The sequence below is a fragment of the Scyliorhinus torazame genome, chromosome 2, assembly GCF_047496885.1.
Source record: "Scyliorhinus torazame isolate Kashiwa2021f chromosome 2, sScyTor2.1, whole genome shotgun sequence".
Taxonomy (NCBI): Eukaryota; Metazoa; Chordata; class Chondrichthyes; order Carcharhiniformes; family Scyliorhinidae; genus Scyliorhinus; species Scyliorhinus torazame.
Window position 1 is genome coordinate 254057357 of NC_092708.1, and position 22082 is coordinate 254079438.

Below are 22082 nucleotides of genomic sequence, written 5' to 3' on the forward strand. Positions count from 1 at the left end.
CAGTCAAATGCCTGTTGAAAGTCCGCTGTTCATTGAATTTTTTTACGTTTCTTCAGCAATTCCATCAGTGGAGTAATCACGCCACAAATCTTTTGCACAACTGTTCGATCAAATCCACTCATGCTAAGAAATCGCATTATTTCCCTTCGCCTTGAGGGTATCGGAAACTCCGCAAGGAAAGTGATTTGGGCTTCTCCAAATTCACGTTGGGCTAGGTTCATCACCAAACCCGCCACCTGAAGTCGATCGAAGACCTCCATACGATGTTTTAAATGTTCTTTCCATGTCTGGAAGTTGTAAATAAAAGCAGATTGTCCCAATTTCTCAATGCAATCCTCCAAACGTGGGATAGGATAAGAGTCCGTTCTTGTAGCTGCATTCACCTTTCGATAGTCCATACACAACCGTTGGGTACCGTCTGGTTTAGGTACCATCACTATGGCTGGTACCATCCATTGGCTGTAACCCACTTCAATTATGCCATTCTTCAGCATACTCTCAATCTCTCTGTTAACCTGTGGCAATGTTAAAGGATTAAGTCTATATGGATGTTGTTTGATAGGAACAGCATTTCCCACATCTACATCATGTATAACCATTTTAGTACTTCCCAATTTATCTCTACAAACTTGCCCATGTGATATCAATAACTCTTTCAGGTCAGTTTGTTCTCCCCTGGAAGGTAACTTAACAATTCATCCCAATTTTTAAGAACATCCTCATTTTCCAATTTAATTTGAGGTATGTCAAATTCACAGTCATCTGGATTTGGTTCGGCACTTTGAGTTAGAATCATTAAAGCCTCCTTTTTCTCTCCTTCCCTTTCAAAGTACCTTTTAAGCATATTCACATGACACACTCGGTGAGTCTTCCTTCTATCTGGTGTTTTTAACCACATAATTCACCTCACTTAATTTCCTTTCAATCTGATACGTCCACAAAACCTAGCTTTTAAAGGCTCACCTACCACTGGTAACAACACTAAAACTTTATCTCCACTGGCAAAACTACGGACTTTGGATTTCTTGTCCGCTACCTGTTTCATCACATTTTGTGCAACTTTCAAATGTTGTCTAACCAATTCACCTGCTCTATTTAATCGTTCCCTAAAATTTGACACATAATCCAATAGTGTAATTTCCGATTTCTCACCCACCACTTGTGCGCTGGCACATGTACCTCGGGATAGGGCATCGGGGGGCTCGTTGACTTACTGGGGCAATACAAAATCTCGTAATTGTAGGTGGAGAGCTCGATCCTCCACCTTAAGATTTTTGATCTTGCTCTGCTGTGTATTATTGAGCATGAAGGCAACCGACCGTTGATCAGTGAGGAGAATGAATCTCCTGCCGGCCAGATAATGCCTCCAATGTCGCACAGCTTCTACGGTGGCTTGGGCCTCCTTGTCGACAGAGGATTGCCAAATTTCGGAGGCATGGAGGGTGCAGGAAAATAATGCCATGGGTCTGCCTGCCTGGTTGAGGGTGGCGGCCAGACCGACGTCTGATGCATCGCTCTCGACCTGAAAGGGGAGCTCGCATCGACTGCGTGCATCGCGGCCTTGGCGATGTCGGCCTTGATACGGTTGAAGGCCTGGTGGGCCTCAGCCGTCAGGGGGAAAACTGTGGAGTGGATGAGTGGGCGGGCCTTGTCCGCATAGTTAGGGATCCACTGGGCAAATTAGGAGAAAAACCCCAGGCATCGTTTCAGGGCCTTGGGGTAGTGGGGGAGGGGGAGTTCCATGAGGGGGCGCATGCGGTCAGGGTCAGGTCCTAGAACTCCATTTTACACAACACAGCCAAGGATGGCTAACCGGTTAGTGCTAAACAAGCACTTCTCCTTGTTATACGCGAGGTTCAAGAGTTTGGCGGTGTGGAGAAATTTGAAAAGGTTAGCGTTGTGGTGCTGCTGGTCATGGTCCTGCTGGCCGTGGCCGCAGATGGTGACGTTATCTAGGTACGGGAAGGTGGCCCGCAGTCCGTACCGGTCAACCATTCGGTCCATCTCCCGTTGGAAGACCGAGGCCCCATTAGTGACGCCGAAAAGAACCCTAAGGAAGTGGTAAAGGCGGCCGTCTGCTTCGAACGCAGTGTATTGGCGGTCCGCATTGTGGATGGGGAGCTGGTGGTAGGCAGATTTCAGGTCCACTGTAGAGATGACCTGGTACTGTGCAATCTGATTGACCATTTCAGTTATGCGTGGGAGGGGGTACGCGTCTAGCTGCGTGTACCGCTTGATGGTCTGACTGTAGTCAACAACCATCCTGTGTTTCTCCCCAGTCTTTACAACTACCACTTGGGCTCTCCAGGGGCTGTTGCTGGCCTCAATGATGCCTTCCCGCAGTAGTCGCTGGACCTCCGACCTGATGAAGGTCCTGTCCTGGGCACTGTACCGTCTGCTCCTGGTGGCGACGGGTTTGCAATCCAGGGTGAGGTTTGCAAACAGGGAAGGTAGGTCGACCTTAAGGGTCGTGAGGCCGCATACGCTGAGGAGTGGTAGGGGTCAGCCGAATTCTAGAGTTAGACTTTGGAGGTTGCACTGGAAGTCCAGGCCGAGTAGCAAGGTGGCGCAGAGGTTGGGGAGGAGGTAGAGCCGGAAGTTCCTGAACTCTATGCCCTGGACGGTGAGGGTGGCAATGCAGTACCCCCGGATTTCCACAGACTGGGATCCGGAGGCCAGGGAGATTCTCTGGGTAACGGGGTGTACCGCGAGGATGTAGCATCTTACCATTTCGGGATGGATGAAGCTCTCCGTGCTCCTGGAGTCGAGAAGGCAAGGTGTCTTGTGGCCATCGACTTTCACCGTCGTCGTCGCGGTTGCGAGGTTGTGTGGTCGGGACTGGTCGAGCGTGATGGAGGCGAGCTGCGGCTGGTGTTGGTGAGCCCCGGGCTGGTCGGCGGCGGTGGCGGGCAATGAGCGGCCAGATGAGGTGCCCGACGAGCAGGGGTCCTGAGGCGCCAGGGGGAGGTGGTGGCATAGTGGTATTGTCATTGGACTGGTAATCCAGAGACCCAGGGTAATAATTTGCGTGGGCAGCACGGTAGCATTGTGGATAGCACAATTGCTTCACAGCTCCAGGGTCCCAGGTTCGATTCCAGCTTGGGCCACTGTCTGTACGGAGTCTGCACATCCTCCCTGTGTGTGCGTGGGTTTCCTCCGGGTGCTCCGGTTTCCTCCCACAGTCCAAAGATATGCAGGTTAGGTGGATTGGCCATGATAAATTGCCCTTAGTGTCCAAAATTGCCCTTAGTGTTGGGTGGGGTTACTGGGTTATGGGGATAGGGTGGTGGTGTTGACCTTGGGTAGGGTGCTCTTTCCAAGAGCCGGTGCAGACTCGATGGGCCGAATGGCCTCCTTCTGCACTGTAAATTCTATGAAAATAGCACCAAAGATGGCGGCGCCCATGGGGTGCACATGGCAGGCAGCGTTAAAGATGGCGGCGCCAACTGGCCGCACATGGGCTGCGGGGACAAAAATGGCGGCACCCACGGGTCGCATGTGGCGGGTGCAGGAACAATGGACCTGGATACAGCAGCGATCGACCGGGCCTGGCACACCACAGCGAAATGTCCCTTCTTCCCACAGGTCTTGCAGATTGCACTCCGCGCCGGGCAGCTCTGCCGGGGTGCTTTGTCTGCCTGCAGAAATAGCACTTGGGCCCCCCCGGGTTTGGCTGGCTGCCGCGCGGTGCAGGCTTGGGGTTGGCTGGGGGCGGTCGCTGGTGGGGCCCACGATGTCCATGAGGGGGGTGCCGTGCGGTCGGGGGCGTACAATTGTACATTACGGGAGGCTGCTGTTAGTGAGGTCGCGAGTTGCTTGGTCGCCGCGAGGTCGAACGTACCCCCTTCTAAGAGGTGATGGCGGATGTACGCCGACCCCATGCCCGTAACGAAAGCATCCCTGATTAAGAGTTCAGTATGTTCAATGGCCGAAACTGCCTGGCAATCACAGTTCCTCGCCAGAATGTGCAGGGCACGCCAGAAATCGTCCAATTACTCACCGCGGAGTTATTGCCGCGTGGACAGGAGGTACCTAGCGTAGTTTGTTGATCGGCCGGATGTAGTTCCCTTTCAGAAGCGCCATGGCCTCAGTGTAGTTGGGTGCATCCCGGATAAGGGGAAAAATATCGGAGCTCACCCGTGAGTACAGAATCTGGAGTTTCTGTGCTTCTGAGGGTTGTTCTGTCGCTGATCCAATGTAGGCTTCAAAGCAAGCTAGCCAATGGTCGAAGGCCAATGTGGCGTTGTCTGCTCGAGGGTGCAGCTGCAGGCAATCTGGCTTGATGCGTAGTTCCATCGCTGTAATATCTCTGCTTAATAAATTGATGCACTATCAATTACGACAAAACGAGAGTAGAGAGCAATCGAGGCTTTATTAAGCAGAGATGTGTTGCCTTCTGCAGCTGCTACCGAAATCGCAGCAGCTCAGTGAGCACACACATTTATACTCTGCCTACTGGGCGGAGCCAGCGGGCAGGAATCTACCCCCTACCTGTAGTACAGGAGCCTTACCGTATTACCTCTAATACACGTATTATACAAACATTGGTGACTACCACAGCTGTGAATGGACGGAGAATCTCACCGAGTGTCTCTGGACAATATCATTTCTGGTGCTTTAGGGACTAGGGAGCTGCTGGACAGTTAGATTGGCCGGCAGCGCTCTGAGGCGTGACTCCCTCCCGTGTCAGGGGCAGAGGTCCCACCACCAGTCAATTAATGCTCATCGGAGCATGATATGGCTGCGGGGCAGGGATGTGCTCCCCTCCAACTCTTCAGACGGCAGGAAGGTAAACAGCGCTATCCTAAAAATCCTGGCACAGTATTTTCCTTTGGATCATCTTTCAACTTTCTACCTTTGTGCTCTTCCTTGCCCAAAATCAACATTTGTCCCAAACATGGGTGGCTACAAATGGTTGGGTAATCGTCTGGAGGGTACATCTGAACTTGTGAAATATGCTGAAGCTTTCTGTCAAAACACATAGTTGAAAAACTGCCCTCATAATCTATCAACAGAATTTCAGTAAGACTTTTTTTTCCGTTTGTGGGACTTGGGCGTCGCAGGCTGGGGCAGCATTTATTGCCCATCCCTAATTTCCCTTAAGGGGACAGTTAAGAGTCAACCACATTGCTGTGGGCCTGGAGTCACGTGTAGGCCAGACCAGGTAAGGACAACAGATTTCCTTCCCTACAGGACATTAGTGCACCAGATGGGTTTTTACGCCAATCAATTCATCATTAGACTTTTATTTCCATATTTTATTGCATTCAAATTTTACCATCTACAGTGACGAGATGTGAACCTGGGTCCCCAGAGATTTACTCTGGTCTCTGGTTACTAGCCCAGTGACAATACCACGACACCACTGCCTCCCCACATTTATCTGACTGTCCCATTGCTCCCTAACAATCCTCCTTGTTGGCTTCTGTGACTCTGCATTCAGTACTACTATATCTTCCCATTATTTCTTTTTTTCCCAATATTTTTATTAAGGCATTTATATACATACATCAAACACAACCATCGCTTCTTGGCCTTTTGGCTAAGATGAGAGTGGGATCAGGTGTGATGCCTGGATTTGGTATGTCTCTCTTGTGGAGACCATGAATTGGATTCAATTTGGTTTTTGGAGCGGGCGGGGAGCTGAATTGGGTGTTTGCGCCTGTCCACACTCTGAGCTCTGGCTTTGTGGCTCTGATAAAGCAATGGGTAAAAAAAATACATCAAACACAACCAAAACCAAAGAGAGAACAAACAGGAAATCACAGAACAAATAAATAACCAACAGCCCCACACCCCAATCTCCCTGTCGTTATTCTCCACCTACTCTGCCTCCTTTTTATTAACGCCAAAGTAGCCCCCCTCTCTGCCCCCCCCCCCCCCCCCCCCCCACCACCTCCCAATACCCCTGCTGACTTCTTAACTATCCTTGAAGAAGTCGATAAACGGTTTCCAGCTCCGGGCAAACCCCTCCACAGTCCCAACCTTAGGAATTCCGCGAGGTCGCTAACCCACACCCCCGGTTTTGGTGGCCCCAAGTCCCTCCATTCCAACAAAATCCGTCTCCGTCAGCACTTAAGACATCACGGCCGGGATTCTCCAAAATCCCAGCGAAGTGTTGACGCCGGCGGAAACACCAGAGCATTCTTGTCAACGGGCCTCTTGGCCCAGCGATTCAGTGGCCCACAGCGAGCTCGTTGACAGACTCCATGATGGAAGCAACGCAAGACTCCAGAGCGCAGTCCTTGCATGAACAAGACCATGAAGGTCTAGCAACCTTATCTGGGCAACCAGCAGCAGACGATGCAAGTCTGCCACGCTCAAGTGCACAGCAAGACGACTATGACAGTCTACCACGCTCACGTGAACAACAAAAAGACTATGACAGTCTATCCAGATTATTTGAGCCACCAGAAGAAGACTCTGACAGTCTACCCAGCTCATCTAACCGACAAGAAGACACTGAAGGTCTACACACTGTATGTGCAACAAGTGACAAAGGCTTCACAATTCCCATACAAGATGTGCGACATCTCAGCGAGACTGACAGATCTCAGCTAGTATGTACAGAGGCACTCGACAATCAAAGTGAGACTACTAGTGACTCCAGTGACACCACGTTAATTCAAACCTCATCTTCTCGAGCCTCTCCCCAAGAACCTGAAATGACTCCAGACGGGGAGCATCAAGAAACCAAAGGTGATTCAGGTGAACCAGAAAGGGCTCCAGACAGGGAGCATCGACAAGCCAAAGATGATTCAAGTGAACCGGACATGAGTCCAGACGGGAGCGCCGAGGAATCAGAGACGGCTCGCTCAATGCAACAGCAGATGCCACAAAGGACACTGGCACAAGTAACTTTGTGAAGGACTCAAATTCTCTACTCGGTGTGGTCATTGAGCGCAACAAACACAACAACAAAACCTACAAAGACAACAACAACAAGCCTACCAGAGGCAACAAACACAACAACAAGCATGCCAATAACAACAATGACAACAACAATAGAACAACGACTGGTACGACATGGTCCAACTCTGTCAATGCAGGACACTGTGACAGCACAGCTCAAGACAATGGCAAGTGTGCAGACATACCATGGCATGATAACACATTTTACAAATTCACGTTTGCTACACTACAAACAAGCAGACCAGCTTTCAAGGCAGCTGACATACGGCATCAATGCCGCAAACACAGACACCAGTCCGGGTCAGACAGGAAAGATGACATCAAGAATTGCTACCACAAGCATCGAAAAAAAAAGAGTCCACCTCAGACAATGAAGTGATTTGACCATTTGAACACCTGCTGGTGACTTCTTGGTTCCTTAAGCACAGGGACATTGAGGGCGTTCACAAGGAAATGACAACATCGACACTTCCATAACAAAATAAGAAAGCCACTCGACTGTATAAATTCATGAACGTTGGACTCATAAATATTATTTGGTATTGTATCATCATCACAGCCATCATAACTTGTACATGTCATCACTTATCTACCTGTTTTTGTTCAATTTTTCATTAACACTGTACAGAAAATATGTAACACGAAAAAAGGGTGGATGTGGTGGTATGCATCGCTGTAAATACACAAGGGGTTAATGTAAATACACTAAGACTAAGTAAACACTAGAGGGCACACCAGAGACATCATGACATGCAGACATACAGCTAATGAACCCATAGAATAGGACACAACCAATGAGCAGTCAAGACACCCAGAGGTGACACTACCACAAGGGGGGCATTACACAACCCATATATAAGGACAGGGCACACATGCTCTTTCTCTTTCCACAGGCGACACTTAGAGAGTAGGACAGGGGCAGATCAGAAGCATCGCACCCACCGCACGGCTTAGAGCAGACTGGTTAGTTAGACTGAGTTACTGTAGCAAGATTAGCAGGAGAGTCATCCCAGAGTACATAACACAACATTCCCCACCTCAAATGCCACCCATTTATTTACCAGCACCGCCACCCCCTGCATCTCCATGCCTAATCCGAATGGAAGACTTGCCATACCCACCCTTTCCTCAGCCTTGTCTGATCCCCGATCTTGAAGTGTGTTTCTTGTAAAAAGCCCACATCTGCCTTCAAGCTCCTCAGGTGCGTGAAGACACGTGACCGTTTAACTTTCCCATTCACTCCCCTCACATTCCATGTGACCAGCCTGTTCAGAGGACACCCGCCCCCTTCTGCTGCCGATCAACCATACTGCTTCTTAGGCCAGCCCCCTGCCCATGCCACGTGATCCTCCAGGCCCACCCTCGGATGTCGACGTCACCACTCACTCCCATACTATGCCACAGCAACAACACCTTTGTCAGCAGCCCCCACCTGCCCCAGCCCCTTCCCTTGAACAAAACAACAACCCCATCCCCCTCTACTTCACTAACCACCTGATCAGCCCCCCCCCACCCCCCCATTGCGCTCCTGTAAACTAGCCTGCCCAGCTAGTCTGGCAGCCCCCATCCAAGGTGCCTGAGCCTCCTAGCCTCCTGCTGATTCCCCTCCACCCTGCTCGCACACCTCACAAACAACAATGAAACAAGAAAAAAAATATGCACTCACCCTCAAAGCAACAAAACATCTCGAAGGAGAAAAGTTCTCCAACAACCAACAAACGCGAAAAAAGATACAATTAAAATGGACAGAAAAAGCACCCATCTCCTCACACCTCCTCCACAGTTCAATGTCCTCCTTCTCCTGCCAATCCATTGTCTCTTAAAAACTCCATCGCCTCCTCTTGTGCTCCAAAATAATGTTTTCGGCTATTAAAGTCACCCAGAGGCGGGCCGGGTACAACATCCTAAACTTCACCTTTTTAAATAGGGCAGCCTTCACTTGATTAAACCTGGCTCTTCTCTTCGCCAGGTCCGCGCCAAGGTCCTGGTACACCCAAAGCTCATTTCCTTCCTCGTCTGCCTCGCCCATCTCAACATCTTCTCCTTGTCGAGGAATCGGTGGAGATGCACCACCATCACCCTCAGTGACTCATTCGCCTGTGGCATCCTCATCAGCTTCCTGTGCGCTCGGTCGACCTCCAGGGGCCGGTCAAAGGACCCCTCCCCCATCAACCTCTCCAGCATCTTGGCTACATACGTGCCAGCTTCCTCTCCCTCTATGCATTCGGGCATCCCCATGATTCTTAAATTCTGTCTCCGGGAGCGATTCCCCAGGTCTTCCACCTTCAACAGCTTCTGGGTCTCTTGCATCAGACCCACTTCAGCCACCAACAAGGCAAGCTGCTCTTTGTGCTCCTCCACCGCCTCCTCCACTTTCCGAATAGCCTGACCCGGGGACTCCAGCCTCTGCTCCACGCAGTCAATTCCCGCTTTTAATAGTTCCACCGCCTTGACCAGGTCCTCCTGGGTCTCCCTCCTCTGCCGGCTAAACTTCTCATTTACGAAGTCCACCAGTTGCTCCGCCGACCATTGGACAGGCAAGGCAGACCCATTACCCTCCACCATATTGACCTGTGGCGCACAAAGATTTTCTTGCTCCAACTGCTCCCTTCTTATCGACCCACTTCTGGTCCGTGGAGCCACCCACCAGCCCCACCAGTGGATTTAAACATTTCTCCAGTCACCCCTGCACTTTTGTTCCACAAAACATCCGCCCTACAAATGGGGGAAAGGTCCGCAAAATCAGCCTTGAGCGGGAGCTGCCAAATGTGCGACCACTCACACCATGGCTGTCACCGAAAGTCCCTCATTATTTCTTTTTGAGGGTATCCATGACCATGAGCCCCTTATCATCAGTTATAGAATTGTATAGCACAGAAAAGGCCACTTGGCCCATCAGGACTTTGCCAGACTTTTGACAGAGTTATCAAATTCATCCCATTGCTTGTTCTTTCCCCACAGCCCTGCAAATGTTTCTTTCAATTATATATCCAATCTCCTTTCAAAAGTTCTGATTGAATTTGCTTTCACTATCCTTTCAGGTAGTGCTCTCCTGATCACAACAATTTGCTGTGCAAATAAAAAGTCTTCTCATGTTTCTCTTCGCTCTTTTGCCAGCTATTTTAAATCTGTATCCTTTGGTTACACCACTCCCATCAGTGCAAACAATTTCTTCCAATTTTAATCCATTTCTTAATCAATTTTGGCACACCTGAGACCTTATCCCAGATTGTTTTCCCTGAGTTTCCTAGTGTCCCAATTCCCTTGTCATTTTCTTGATTGAGCTCTCGATTTCTCACTAGGTTCTCCAAGTTTTTCTTTCTTCAGAAATAGAATCCTTTCTCCTTTCTCTTTCCCACAAATTTGATCTTGCCAAAACGGTGAATTATATAATCAAGGGTTAATGCTTTAGCTTGGTAAGAGTGGTGAGAGTGAGGCTGAGTTCTTCAACAACAGTGATCAATATTTCTTTTATTTATTTCTCCGTTTATCTGCTAGGAAGTAGGAGGAGCAGGAGTAAATCGGGACATATATCCAGGAGTGAAATTACCCCGTGAGTAGTCATACAAAAATCTATATATCTTTGAAAGAACATTAAACACTTTCCCACTCATAACATCCTGAAGATGTGAGAGGAAATTAGTGTGGTGCATTTGAGGAATGCTCAGTTCTTCTAGCACAGAAAATGGAAATAGAAATAGGGACTAGTTGTGTCAAGTCTGCCTCAGGATGACTTAACTGGACCTGTGCTTGCAGTCAAAGAATGGGGCAAAAAGGGCTCTTCCAGATTCCTGCTTTCAGTTCCTTTCTGTTAATTCATGTTACACCCCAAGTCGGGGGGCTCGCCAAGAAACCTCGCAGGTACCCTCTGCGGGCGCTGAAGAAGGTTACAGTGTAGAAAAGTATTTTCAGTTGAAAGTGTACTTCTTTCCACCAGGGCAACCTTCAAGTGTTAAGAACAGCAGCCGTAGTTCCAGAGGCTGATAGCCAGGAATGGAACTGCAGTTTTCTCAATTTAATGCCCTTTCAGGGGGTGAGAGTGCAGCGAGACATGTGTGTTGTCTGGCCATGAAAATCACGGGCTTTACTTCAGAGTGAACGTCAAGTTCAACCCATTTATTTAGTGCATTTGAAAAGGTTTCTATCATTTTCCGGGTCAGGTTGACAAACATCAATCTGAAAAACTAAAGCAAGTGAAGATGGTAATGTAGCCTTACATTTTCAAGAAATAAATGTACATATCTTTGTAGGTGGAAGAACAAGTTGAGACCGTTGTTATAAAAGTATGTGGGTTCCTTTATAAACATACGCATTGTGTACTAAAGCAAGGAAATTATGCAAAACCTTTATAAATCAGCTGGAGTATTATGTCCAGTTCTGGTCAATACCCTTCAGGAAGAATGTCAAAGCCTTAGAGAAGAGATTTCCTAGAATGGTATGACCTATATGTGACCTCAGTTATGTGAAGAGACAAGCAAGGTAGCCTGTTCTACTCAGACCAGAGAATGTTAAGGGGAGAATTAATGGGGATGTTCAAATTCCTGGAGGGTTTCGATCGAGTAAGTACGGGGAAATTGTTCCCAACGGCAGACAGGGTGGTAACCAGAGGACACGTTTATGAAAATTGCCAATAGAACCAGATTTTTTTTAACGTTGCAAGTTGTTATGCAGGGGGATATGCATATTCAGTCGTAACTTTTAAAAGGGAATTCAACATCTTGTTGGAAAGGAGAAAGTTCTTTGTGGTATCATATCAGCCAGATCTCGTCAAGGGGAGGAGGGCGGACAGCCTTGCCTTTGCCTCCCTGATCGCCCGCTGTAGAATCCTGCTCGGCTGGCAATCAGCAGCACCACCTAAAGCTGAAGACTGGCTGTCCGACCTATCGGAATTTCTCCAAATGGGGAAGATCAAATTCGCCATCCAAGGGTCGGAAGATGGCTTCCTCAAAACATGGGAGCCATTCATCCGACTGTTCCAGGACCTGTTCAGGACCAACAAACAAATAAATAAGTAGCGAAGAACCAGGGAGGAAACTAGCCAGGACACAATAGAAGAGAGGGAAGAGAGGGAGGACCAGGTGGGGCGTATGGAGCAAGAGGGAGTAGCCAAACCCAGCAGGAAAGAAAGGGGAGTAGCAGAGAAGGAGGGGGTGGGAGGGGAGGGGGGGAGAAAGGGAGTAGGGAGGGAGAGCAATAGAGGGGAGCCAGAAGGGAGGAAAGAGGAGGGAGCACAAACTGGGGGGGAGAGTGCAGGAAACAACAACGACCACAACTAGCACAGCAAGGCGAAAGAGAGAAAGAAGGAGCAGGAAGAAGGAACGACAGGTGGCCATGTTGTGTTATGCTTCTTCATGTAGCATAAGCTGCTTCCTTGATGTATGCTCTGACAAAGGAAGGTTCAGACTTGGAGATAGGTTTAACACATTTATTGAACAGTTAACAATTCTCCTACTTGAGTTCGACTCTCCTGCTAATCTTGCTATAGTAACTCAGTCTAACTAACCAGTCTGCTCTAAGCCATGCAGTGGGTGTGATGCTTCTGATCTGCCCCTGTGCTTCTCTCTAAGTGTCACCTGTGGAAAGAGACAGAGCATGTGTGCCCTGTCCTTTTATATGGGTTGCCCCCTTGTGGTAGTGTCACCTCTGGGTGTCTTGACTGCCCATTGGTCGTGTCCTATTCTATGTGTTCATTAGCTGTATGTCTGCATGTCATGATGTCTCTGGTGCTCCCTCTAGTGTTTACTTAGTCTTAGTGTATTTACATTAACCCCTTGTGTATTTACAGTGATGCATATCACCACAGGCCGAACCTAAGGCAAATGGACAAAAAAAAAACAACAACCAAGAGATGCAAGTGACATCCGGTTTTGTTTTGCTTGTTTTGTATAAAAAAAGAAGGGGGGTGGGGGGAGAAAAGCCCCCCTTTTCTGCTATGTGTCATGAACATTTTTGTTATATATATTTTTTTTAATTTCCTCTGTTTATTTGTTTTTCTGTGTGTACATTTGTAAGTATATCATGTGTAAAAACCAATAAAAACATTTTTTTATAAAAGCAAAGGAGAAACTTGCAGGACTCTGGGAAGGAGCACTGGGATGGGATCAACTGAATAACTCTTTCCAGGAACCGACAGAGGTGCAATGGGCTTCTTAGCCTCCTTCTTGTGGTGTATCGTCTCACAACTTTATGATTCTGTGACATTTGAATTATACTAGCAAGTATTACAGTTTTGTGAGAATCAAATCATTCATTGTTATTTTTAATCTATATTGTTTCAGCTGTAACGCAAACAAGCAGTTGGGCCTGGAAGATTTTGGTGAACAAGAAAGTGAAGAAGTGTATCTGGAAAACATTGCTCCAAAACAAAACATCAAGAGGCACAATCTGGTAAGATTATTAACCCGACATTCACACAAATCTGGTTAGACCACATCTGGAATGCTTTGGTAAGTTATGGGTGCCACACCTTAGGAAGGATATACTTTGGAGAGAGCGAGGCAGAGACCTAGACTCCAAGGGTTACATTGCGAGGAGATGTTCCAGAAGCTAGCATTATAATCCCTGGAATTTAGAATGTGAAAGGTAATTTGATTGAAACTGCTAAGTTAAAAAAGAAATCTTTTTATTCTCATTTTCAACATTTTCATCAAATAAACAACAAAAGAAAAAACAAACTAAAAAAAAATACCATAACAATCCCCCAAACAAAAACATCTCCCTCCTCAATATACAGGCCAAAACATTCAGCCGAGCGTTCCAGATAAAAAAATCAAGTCTATCAGTAAACAGTGTAACCGAAAATAACAAAAAATAATAACTCCAACCCCCCTTCCCCCCTATGTTCAATGGCAACCAATTTTCGAAAGTGCATGATAAACAGTCCCCATTAATTGTAGAACCCTTCCTTCATCCCCCTCAGCTCAAATTTCATCTTCTCGAGAGTCAGAAATTCAAGTAGGTCCCCCCGCCATGTCGTGGCACAGGGTGGAGAAGCTGACCTCCACCCCAACAGGACCTGTCTCCAGGCAATCAGTGAGGCGAAGGCTAAAACATCTGTCCCTGCACCTGCCTGCAGCTTGGGCCGGTCCGACACCCCGAAAATGGCTTCTCGGGGCCCGGGTTCCAAGTTCACATGTATACCCCCGAGATGATACTGAAAACCTCCCCCCAATACCTCTCCAGCTTCGGTCAGGACTAAAACTAAAAGATGATAGGGGAGGACCAGACAGGGTTTGTGAAACGAAGGCAGCTACTTTCAAATATTATGAGGTTATTAAATGTAATCATGACACTGGCTGAGAGAAAGGAGACGGAGGTGGTGGTTGCACTAGATGCGGAAAAGGCATTTGATCGAATAGAATGGGGATATTTGATGGCGGTTCCTCCCACACCGCTCACATACGTCCTCCACTTGCTCAAAGAGCCGACTCATCCTCTCCCTCATGAGGTGCGCCCTATACATGGCCTTCAGCTGTATCAGCCCCAATCTCAAGCATGAGCTTGAAGCGTTCACCCTCCAGAGCACCTCACACCACAGACCTTCTTCCATAACTCCCCCAACTCTTTTTCCCACTTGCCTTTAATCCCCTCCAAAGACATCCTATCCATCCCAAAATCCTCCTGTAAATCACCGATGCTGTGCCCTTCTCCATTCCCCCTGCCATCAATACCTCTTTCAACAGCGAGTGGGTCGGCGATATCAGGAAGCTCTGAACCTCCTTCCTAGCTAAGTCTCGGAGCTGCATGTACCTAAACCCTTCCCTCGCTCCAGGCCATATTTCTCCCCCAACTCTTCCAACCTCGCAAAACGTCTCCCCAGGAACAGGTCTTTTAATACCCGGATCCCCCTCTCCTCCCATCTCCGATACCTCTCATCCAGCCTCCTTGGATCAAACCTGTGATTCCCCCTGATCGGCATCTCCCCTGACCCTGCCCCCAGCTTAAAGTGTTGCCTCAACTGCCTCCAAATCTTCAGTGTCGCCATCACCACCGGACTCCCAGACTACTTGCTCGGAGCTATCGGGAGCGGCACCATTGCCAGTGCCCTCAAACCCGGCCCCCTACACAGACCTTCCTCCATTCTAACCCACCGGGACTACCCCCCCCCCCCCCCCCCCCCCGCCCCCCAATCCCAGATGAGCAAAGTGACCAACTTGTCCACTTCCTTAAAGAATGCCTTCAGCAGGCACTAAAATAGAAACAGAAATCGCAGCAACACATTCATTTTAATGTAGCCTGCCAGTGACAGAGGGAGGTTGTCCCACCTTTCCAAGTCCACTTCCACCCTCCCCACCAAGTTAGTAAAATTGTACTTGTGGAGCTACCCCACCCCCCCTCCCACCCCCCGGTCCCGTGCCACCTGCACCCCCAAATACGTGAAGTGGGTTACTGCCCTCTGAAATGGTAGACCTCCCACTCCCGCCCCCGACATGTCAAATATTCACTCTTTTCCAGGTTCAATTTATATCCTGAAGCAGACCCAAATCTTCGGAGAAGTTCCATTATGTTCCCCATACTCATACTCAGCTCTGATATATATATATACACATATATATAAAACAGTAAATCGTCTGAGAGATACCCTGTGTTCCACCCCCCGTACTATTCCCTTTCATAGTCCTGAGCTCCTTAAAGCGATGGCCAAAGGCTCTATCGCTAATGCAAATAGCAGCGGAACATAGGACACCCCTGTCTAGTCCCCCGATGCAGAGCAAAGTACCCTGAACTCATATTGTTTGTGCGGACACTTGCCATCGGTTCCTTGTATAATAGCCGCACCCATTCCATAAATCTCAGCCCAATCCCGAATCTCTCAAGAACCGCCATCAAATATCCCCATTCTATTTGATCAAATGCCTTTTCCGCTAATAGTGCAACCACCACCTCCTTCTCCTTTCTCTCAGCCAGCGTCATGATGACATTTAATAACTGTGGTAGTCTGTGTAGAGGTATTACGGTACATAGTGATGCTGGAACACCATTGGTAGATATTGTATGTTTCCCATTGGTCAAGCTGTATGGTAGCTCCGCCCTGAAAGGCTGGGAATAATAGCCCATGCCACCAGTCCCACCCTCCCTCCCACCGGTGCACCTTACAGCCGCCCGCTTCCCAGGAGGATCGGTTCTTCCGCCAGCCCCGTCTAGGCCCCCCCCCCACCCACCGACGCACCCCACAGACGTTCCCTTCCCAGGTCAATCGGCTTCCCCACCAGCGCCGTCTAGGGGTGTTGAAGCTGCCACAGAGATCGAGGCCACGCTCCCGGAGTCACAGATGCCCGAGCCTCCACCGGCGTCACCACCAAAGCTTCGACGATCACAGAGGACGACCAGGGCCCCCGATCGACTAATTGTTTCATTTTAAAGTGTATATAGTTAATTGTGAAATTGTAAATAGTTACGACAATAAGACAAAACGCTGTACGGAGGTATTACGGTACCTCCATAACTATAACTTCTACCACGTTACCATGTTGTAATACCAAGCCACCACCCCCGCCGGACTCTTTTTTTAACAGGGGGTGAATGTGGTAGTCTGTGTAGAGGTATTACGGTACATAGTAATGCTGGAACACCATTGATAGATATTGTATGTTTCCCATTGGTCAAGCTGTATGGTAGCTCCGCCCTGCAAGGTGGGGTATAAGAGCCCGTGCTGCCCCAGCAGCCTTCTTTCTGTACCTGAGCTGCTGGGGAAACATCTAGCTTATTAAAGCCTTCAGTTGGACTACAACCTCGCTTTAGTGGTCATTGATCGTGCATCAATAACATCATAATATTTTAAAGTAGCTGTCTTTGTTTCACAAACCCTGTCTGGTCCTCCCCTATCATCTTCGGGAGGCACCCATCCAATCTAGTCGCCAGTACCTTCACCAATCCCGGAACTCCCGCATTCCCTGATCCTCCCCTGGTGGCTCCGACCTATACAAATTTTCACAGAATTCCTCAAGACCAAAGCAGGCCAGCCGCACGGTTCGATACCCGTAACAGCCTCCCTGAACAGGCGCCGGAATGTGGCGACTAGGGGCTTTTCACAGTAACTTCATTTGAAGCCTACTTGTGACAATAAGAGATTTTCATTTCATTTTCATTTCAAACACCTATTAACCTGGTCTGGGGCCACCACCAATTTCCCCATCCTATCCTGCACTGGGACTGCTTCCATCGCCGCTGCCTCCCTCCGAAGATGGACTGCCAGCATGCGCCTTCTCCCCATATTCATAAATCACTCCTCTCGCCCGCCTCAGTTTGCGTACCACCGCCTCCGTGGACAACCGATCAAAGCTAGCCTGGGGCTCCCTCCTTCTGTCCAAAAGGACTGGATCTGCATCCCCCGATTACCTCCTGTCCACCTCCAACATCTCTATCAGCCTTTAACACTCTTCCCACTCCTCTTTATCCACCTTGGCCTTAAATGATATCACCGCCCCCTCACTGCTGCCTTCAGAGCCTCCCATACCACTGCCTACAATACTTCCCCAGGACAGTTAAAACCCATATACTCCTCAATCACCTTCTCGATCTTCTCACAGAAATTACCGTCCCCCAACAACCTCACATTCATTCTCCATCCCGGTCTCTGCCCAACCTCCTTCCCCAGAACGATGTCCACCCAATGAGGCACGTGATCCCCTAACCCCTGCCTCGCTCTATGCTGATTTACTAAAAAGTGATCCCGTCAAATATGGGCAGGATTCATATCGCAACGTCTCCCGAGATTGCGTTGAATCTCGTGAGGCGTGGCGAGCCGGGTAGATCCCGGGATGGGGTCTCCTGGCTTTCAACGGCCACACTGCGCCATGGCAAGCTGCTTTTCCAGCACAGTGTGGGTGTTAGGTTGTGCCCATAATAATTAAACAAAGCCCTTTGCTTGTGAGATGATGATCTGTGCAGAGTTAGCCAATCACAGTATGAGGAAATTAGGCTTCAATCACCCTGAGTGCCAAGACTTGAACCTGTAAATATTAACAAAGGTATCTGGCAACTTCTGCGAGAAATGTGTGTGGATGACAGAAAGGGGCTCAATTGATGAATAGCCCACAAGCACTGTCCAAGCTCCTTTGTGAAGAATGGTCACCTGGATCTGACACTGCAGAGTGGCTGCCTCTGTTCAGACTTCAATCCAGTGTGTCAATTTCTTCACAGAAGAGGAAGAAGTCGAAGAAGAAATATGTTTGAAATAATGTCATTGAAATTTGTCCTTTCTTTATGTAGGGTTCAGAAATGGAAATGAATTTTTCACAAGTACATGTCAATGAAGTAGAAGGTTTGGAGGAAGAGAAGTGTCTAGAAAAGTAAGTATGGATGATTTATGGATTCCATATACGATTCATATGGACAAGGGTGCATCCTCCATGAATATTTGGCTGCTCCTGTAAAATGTTTTGAAAGAGTAAGTGTGGTGGCTCAAGACATACACAGGAGGCTTCCAATAGTTGACAAAGGGGTTTATTGATGAAAAGCAAAGGCAGTTAAGTGACAGGCACATAACACTATACAACAGGTCTGAACACTTCGGCTCCCTGGTCCACACTGCCCAGGGTCCTGCATACAGGCCCCATTGGCCAGGATTCACCTGCTCTCCCACGTGATTGACCCCAAGCTGGTCATGTTGTCCATGGAGCCCACCCCCTAAGGGCCGTGCTATCACACTAAGAAAAGAGAAACTGTTCCCACTGGCAGTCACATCATTAACCAGAGGGCACAGATTTAAGTTATGGCAAAAGGCAGAGGGGAGATGAGGGGCATGATCTACCAGCAGCGTACCGCCCAAGAGGCATGACACTTGCAGTAAATGCCAGGAGAGGCCTCACCCAGGCTTTCCAATGGCCATTACGCCTCACGTGAGCTAAGCAGATCCCGCAAGGTGTCACATGACTAGGTGGGTTTAAGAACCCACTTAACTGTGCTGATGCCAAAATGCGGCACGTGGCACAGTGGTTAGCACTGCTGCCTACGACAATGAGGATCAGGGTTCAAATCCCGGCCCTGGGTCACTGTCCGTGTGGAATTTGTATATTCTCCTCATGTCTGCCTGGGTTTCACCCCCACAACCCAAAGATGTGCAGGTTAGGTGGATTGGCCACGCTAAATTGCCCCTTAATTGGAAAAAAAATGATTGGGTACTCAGAATTTTAAAAAAATTGTGCTGACGCCGGATATAACTGGCTCCCGGCATGTAGTGGCCTCATCAGGGAGATCCCAGCCGGATGCAGATGAGTACTGGTCCATGCAAACGTGGAGGATCTCCCAGGCTATGGGAAGCCCCTGGGTGGTCAGAGGCAGAGTAGGGTGGTACCCTGGCTCTCCCTCTGGCACCCAGGTAGCTTGGCACTGCCAGGCTGGCACATTTTCACTGCTAGAGTGCCTGGGTGGCACTTCCCAGCTGGCAGGATGACTGCCTGGGTGTCATGGTGGCAGTGCAGTGTGCCCAGGTGCTAGGGTGGCACTCCCATGAAAGGGGGCCTGGAAAAGCCTTAAAAGGGGGGCCCTCATCGATCCGATAGCGGAGTGTCCTGACTTGGTGGGGGGAGGTATATTGCCTATGTTTGTGGGGGGGGGGGGGACTCTTCAGCTCACTTACAGATCGGGGCACCCTTTCCAAAATGGTGGCCCAACCGCTGAGGAGCCTGTCTAGCCAACGGGTTCAGCTCCCAAGTGATGAACAAAATGTGGGCGAGCCCGGTGAGAAACTCCCCAAGGCCCAAAAAAGTGACTAAGTGTGATTAGATAGCGGTGGGGAGCCCATCGACAGAGCCAGAAAGAAACTCCCAGCCAAACCCACCTGAAATGACACTTAGAAACTTTTCCATTAGATTGCACCCTCTATCGCAGCTTTGTGGTCTAATGTGCAGCAGACTGCTTTGTCGTTCACAGTTCAATGTTCTCTTTTCTGAAGGAACAGCTGCAGGATTTTCAAGCTGGCAAAGTGCCAAAGGAGAAGCAAGAAATTCAAAAAGAAAGTGAAAGTGAGTCCAATAGAATTCTGCATAATTTTCTTTTGAACTAGTTAATCACCTGATTGACAGCACAGGTTTTCTGGTGTATGGACTAAGAACAGATTAAAAGGCTGGATACTAGGCCAGGCTTTCTCTGTAGTTTGTATCAGAACATAACCTCACACAGTTGGAAGTAGAACAAATTTTAAAGGGCAGATGGATTCTGTAGTCACATGTAGAAATTCAGTGAAGACACGGATAGCAGTGTAGTGGGTAAGAAAGGAAAATCATTCACCATTGGAGGATGCTCTCTTTTTGAATAATGATATACTCCATATCTCCAGATGATGGGGGCCTACTGGTAATGTCACTAGACTCGTACTCCAGAGACCCAGGCCTGGGGGCATGGGTCCAAATCCCACCCGTAGACAGCTGGTGGAATTTAAATTCAATTAATAAATCTGGAATATTAAAAGTAGGTTCAGTAATCGAACCATAAAGCCACAGAATTCCTACAATGCCAAAGGAGGCCATTCAACCTATTGAATCTGCACCGACCATCTGAAAGAGAAACCTACCTAGGCCCACTCCCTGGCCCTATCCCTTTAACCATCCCCCCCCCCCTTTGGCACTAAGGGGCAACTTAACATGACCAAGCCACCTTACTTACACACCTTTGGACTGTGGGCGAAAACTGGAGCACTGGGAGGAAATCCATGCTGACATGAGGGAGAACGTGCAAACTCCACATAGACAGTCACCCAAGGCTGGAATTGAACCCCAGTCCTGGTGCTGTGAGGCAGCAGTGCTAACCACTGTGCCACCGTGCCACCCCCCAGTAATGGTGATCATGAAACTATCATCGATCCTTGTAAAAACCCATCTGGTTCACCAATGTCCTTTAGGGAAGGAGATCTGCTGTCATTACCTGGTCTGCCCAACATGTGACTCCTGAGCCACAGCAATGTGGTTGACTCTTAACTGCCTCCTGAAATGGACTAGCGAGGAACTCAGTTCTGGGATAATGGGCAACAAATGTTTTGCCAGCAATGCCCATGTCCCGTTAAAGATTGAAAACACAGCTATCAACCTACCCTTGAAAAACACTGGGATATGGGCGGCACGGTGGCGCAGTGGTGAGCATTGCTGCCTCACGGTGCCAAGGACCCGGATTCGATCCAGGCCCTGGTAACTGTCCGTGTGCACATTCTCCCTGTGTCTGCATGGGTCTCACCCCCACAACCCAAAGATGTGCAGTGTAGGTGGATTGGCCACACTAAATTGCCCCTTAATTGGAAAAAAATATTGGGTACTCTAAGAAAAGTTTCAAACCACTGGGATATCCATCTGCTTAAGATTTTTTTAGATCACTAACTTTTCTTCCATGATATATTTGAGTTTCCATGATCTGCAGCTCCCAGAAGGGGGAGCCATGGTCACAAGGATGCTATAATCTACACTACCTGTCAATGACTAGCTTCAGCCCTTGTATCATACACTGGATAACCTGTAGTATGTGTAAGTAGGCATTCTCAATCCTTGCACCATTGTACTGGATGAGCCTACACTACCTATTAATTGCCAGCCTCAGTCTTTGTACCATTGCACCGAATATAAATAATTACAGGTTTATATAAATGATTTAGATATGAATGTAGGAGGGTTGATCAGTGAGTTTGCAAATGATACAAAAATTTGTAGGGTGGGAAATAGTGAAGAGGATAGTCTTCAATTAAAGGAGGATATAGACAGGCTGGTCAGATTTTAGGAGGGATGTGATAGCACTGGAAAGGGTCCAGAGGAGGTATACCAGGATGTTACCTGGGCTGGAGAGTTTTCATTATGAAGAGAGATTGGATAGACATTGATTGTTTTCCTTGGAGCAGTGGAGACTGAGGGGGGCCATGTTTGAGATGTATAAAATTATGAGGAGCATAGATAGAGTAGACAGGAAGAAACCTTTCCCCTCGGCGGAGGGATCAATGGGGCATAGATTTAAGGTAAGGGGCAGGAGGCTTAGAGGGGATGTGAGGAGAAGCTTTTTTACCCAGAGGGTGGTGGGAGTTTGGAACTCACTGCCTGAAAGGTTGGTGGAGATAGAAACCCTTATAACATTCAAGATGTATTTAGATGCGCACGTGCGATGCCAGAGCATACAAGGTTATGGGCAAAGTGCTGGAAAATGAGATTAGAATAGTTAGGTGCTTATTTTTGATTGGCGCAGACGCGATGGGC

At 48.5% G+C, this 22082-nt stretch overlaps 1 protein-coding gene across 1 annotated transcript in view; it reads left to right on the plus strand.

Annotated features, from left to right (window-relative positions):
• The window catches only part of LOC140407866 (uncharacterized), a 53002-nt gene that overhangs the window by 23703 nt on the left and 7217 nt on the right, over positions 1-22082 (plus strand). Inside the window, exons 4-7 of the mRNA XM_072495087.1 lie at positions 10411-10465; positions 13191-13299; positions 18124-18203; positions 19808-19877. Of these exons, the coding sequence (XP_072351188.1) occupies positions 10411-10465; positions 13191-13299; positions 18124-18203; positions 19808-19877 (314 nt within the window). The remainder of the gene's footprint in view (positions 1-10410; positions 10466-13190; positions 13300-18123; positions 18204-19807; positions 19878-22082) is intronic.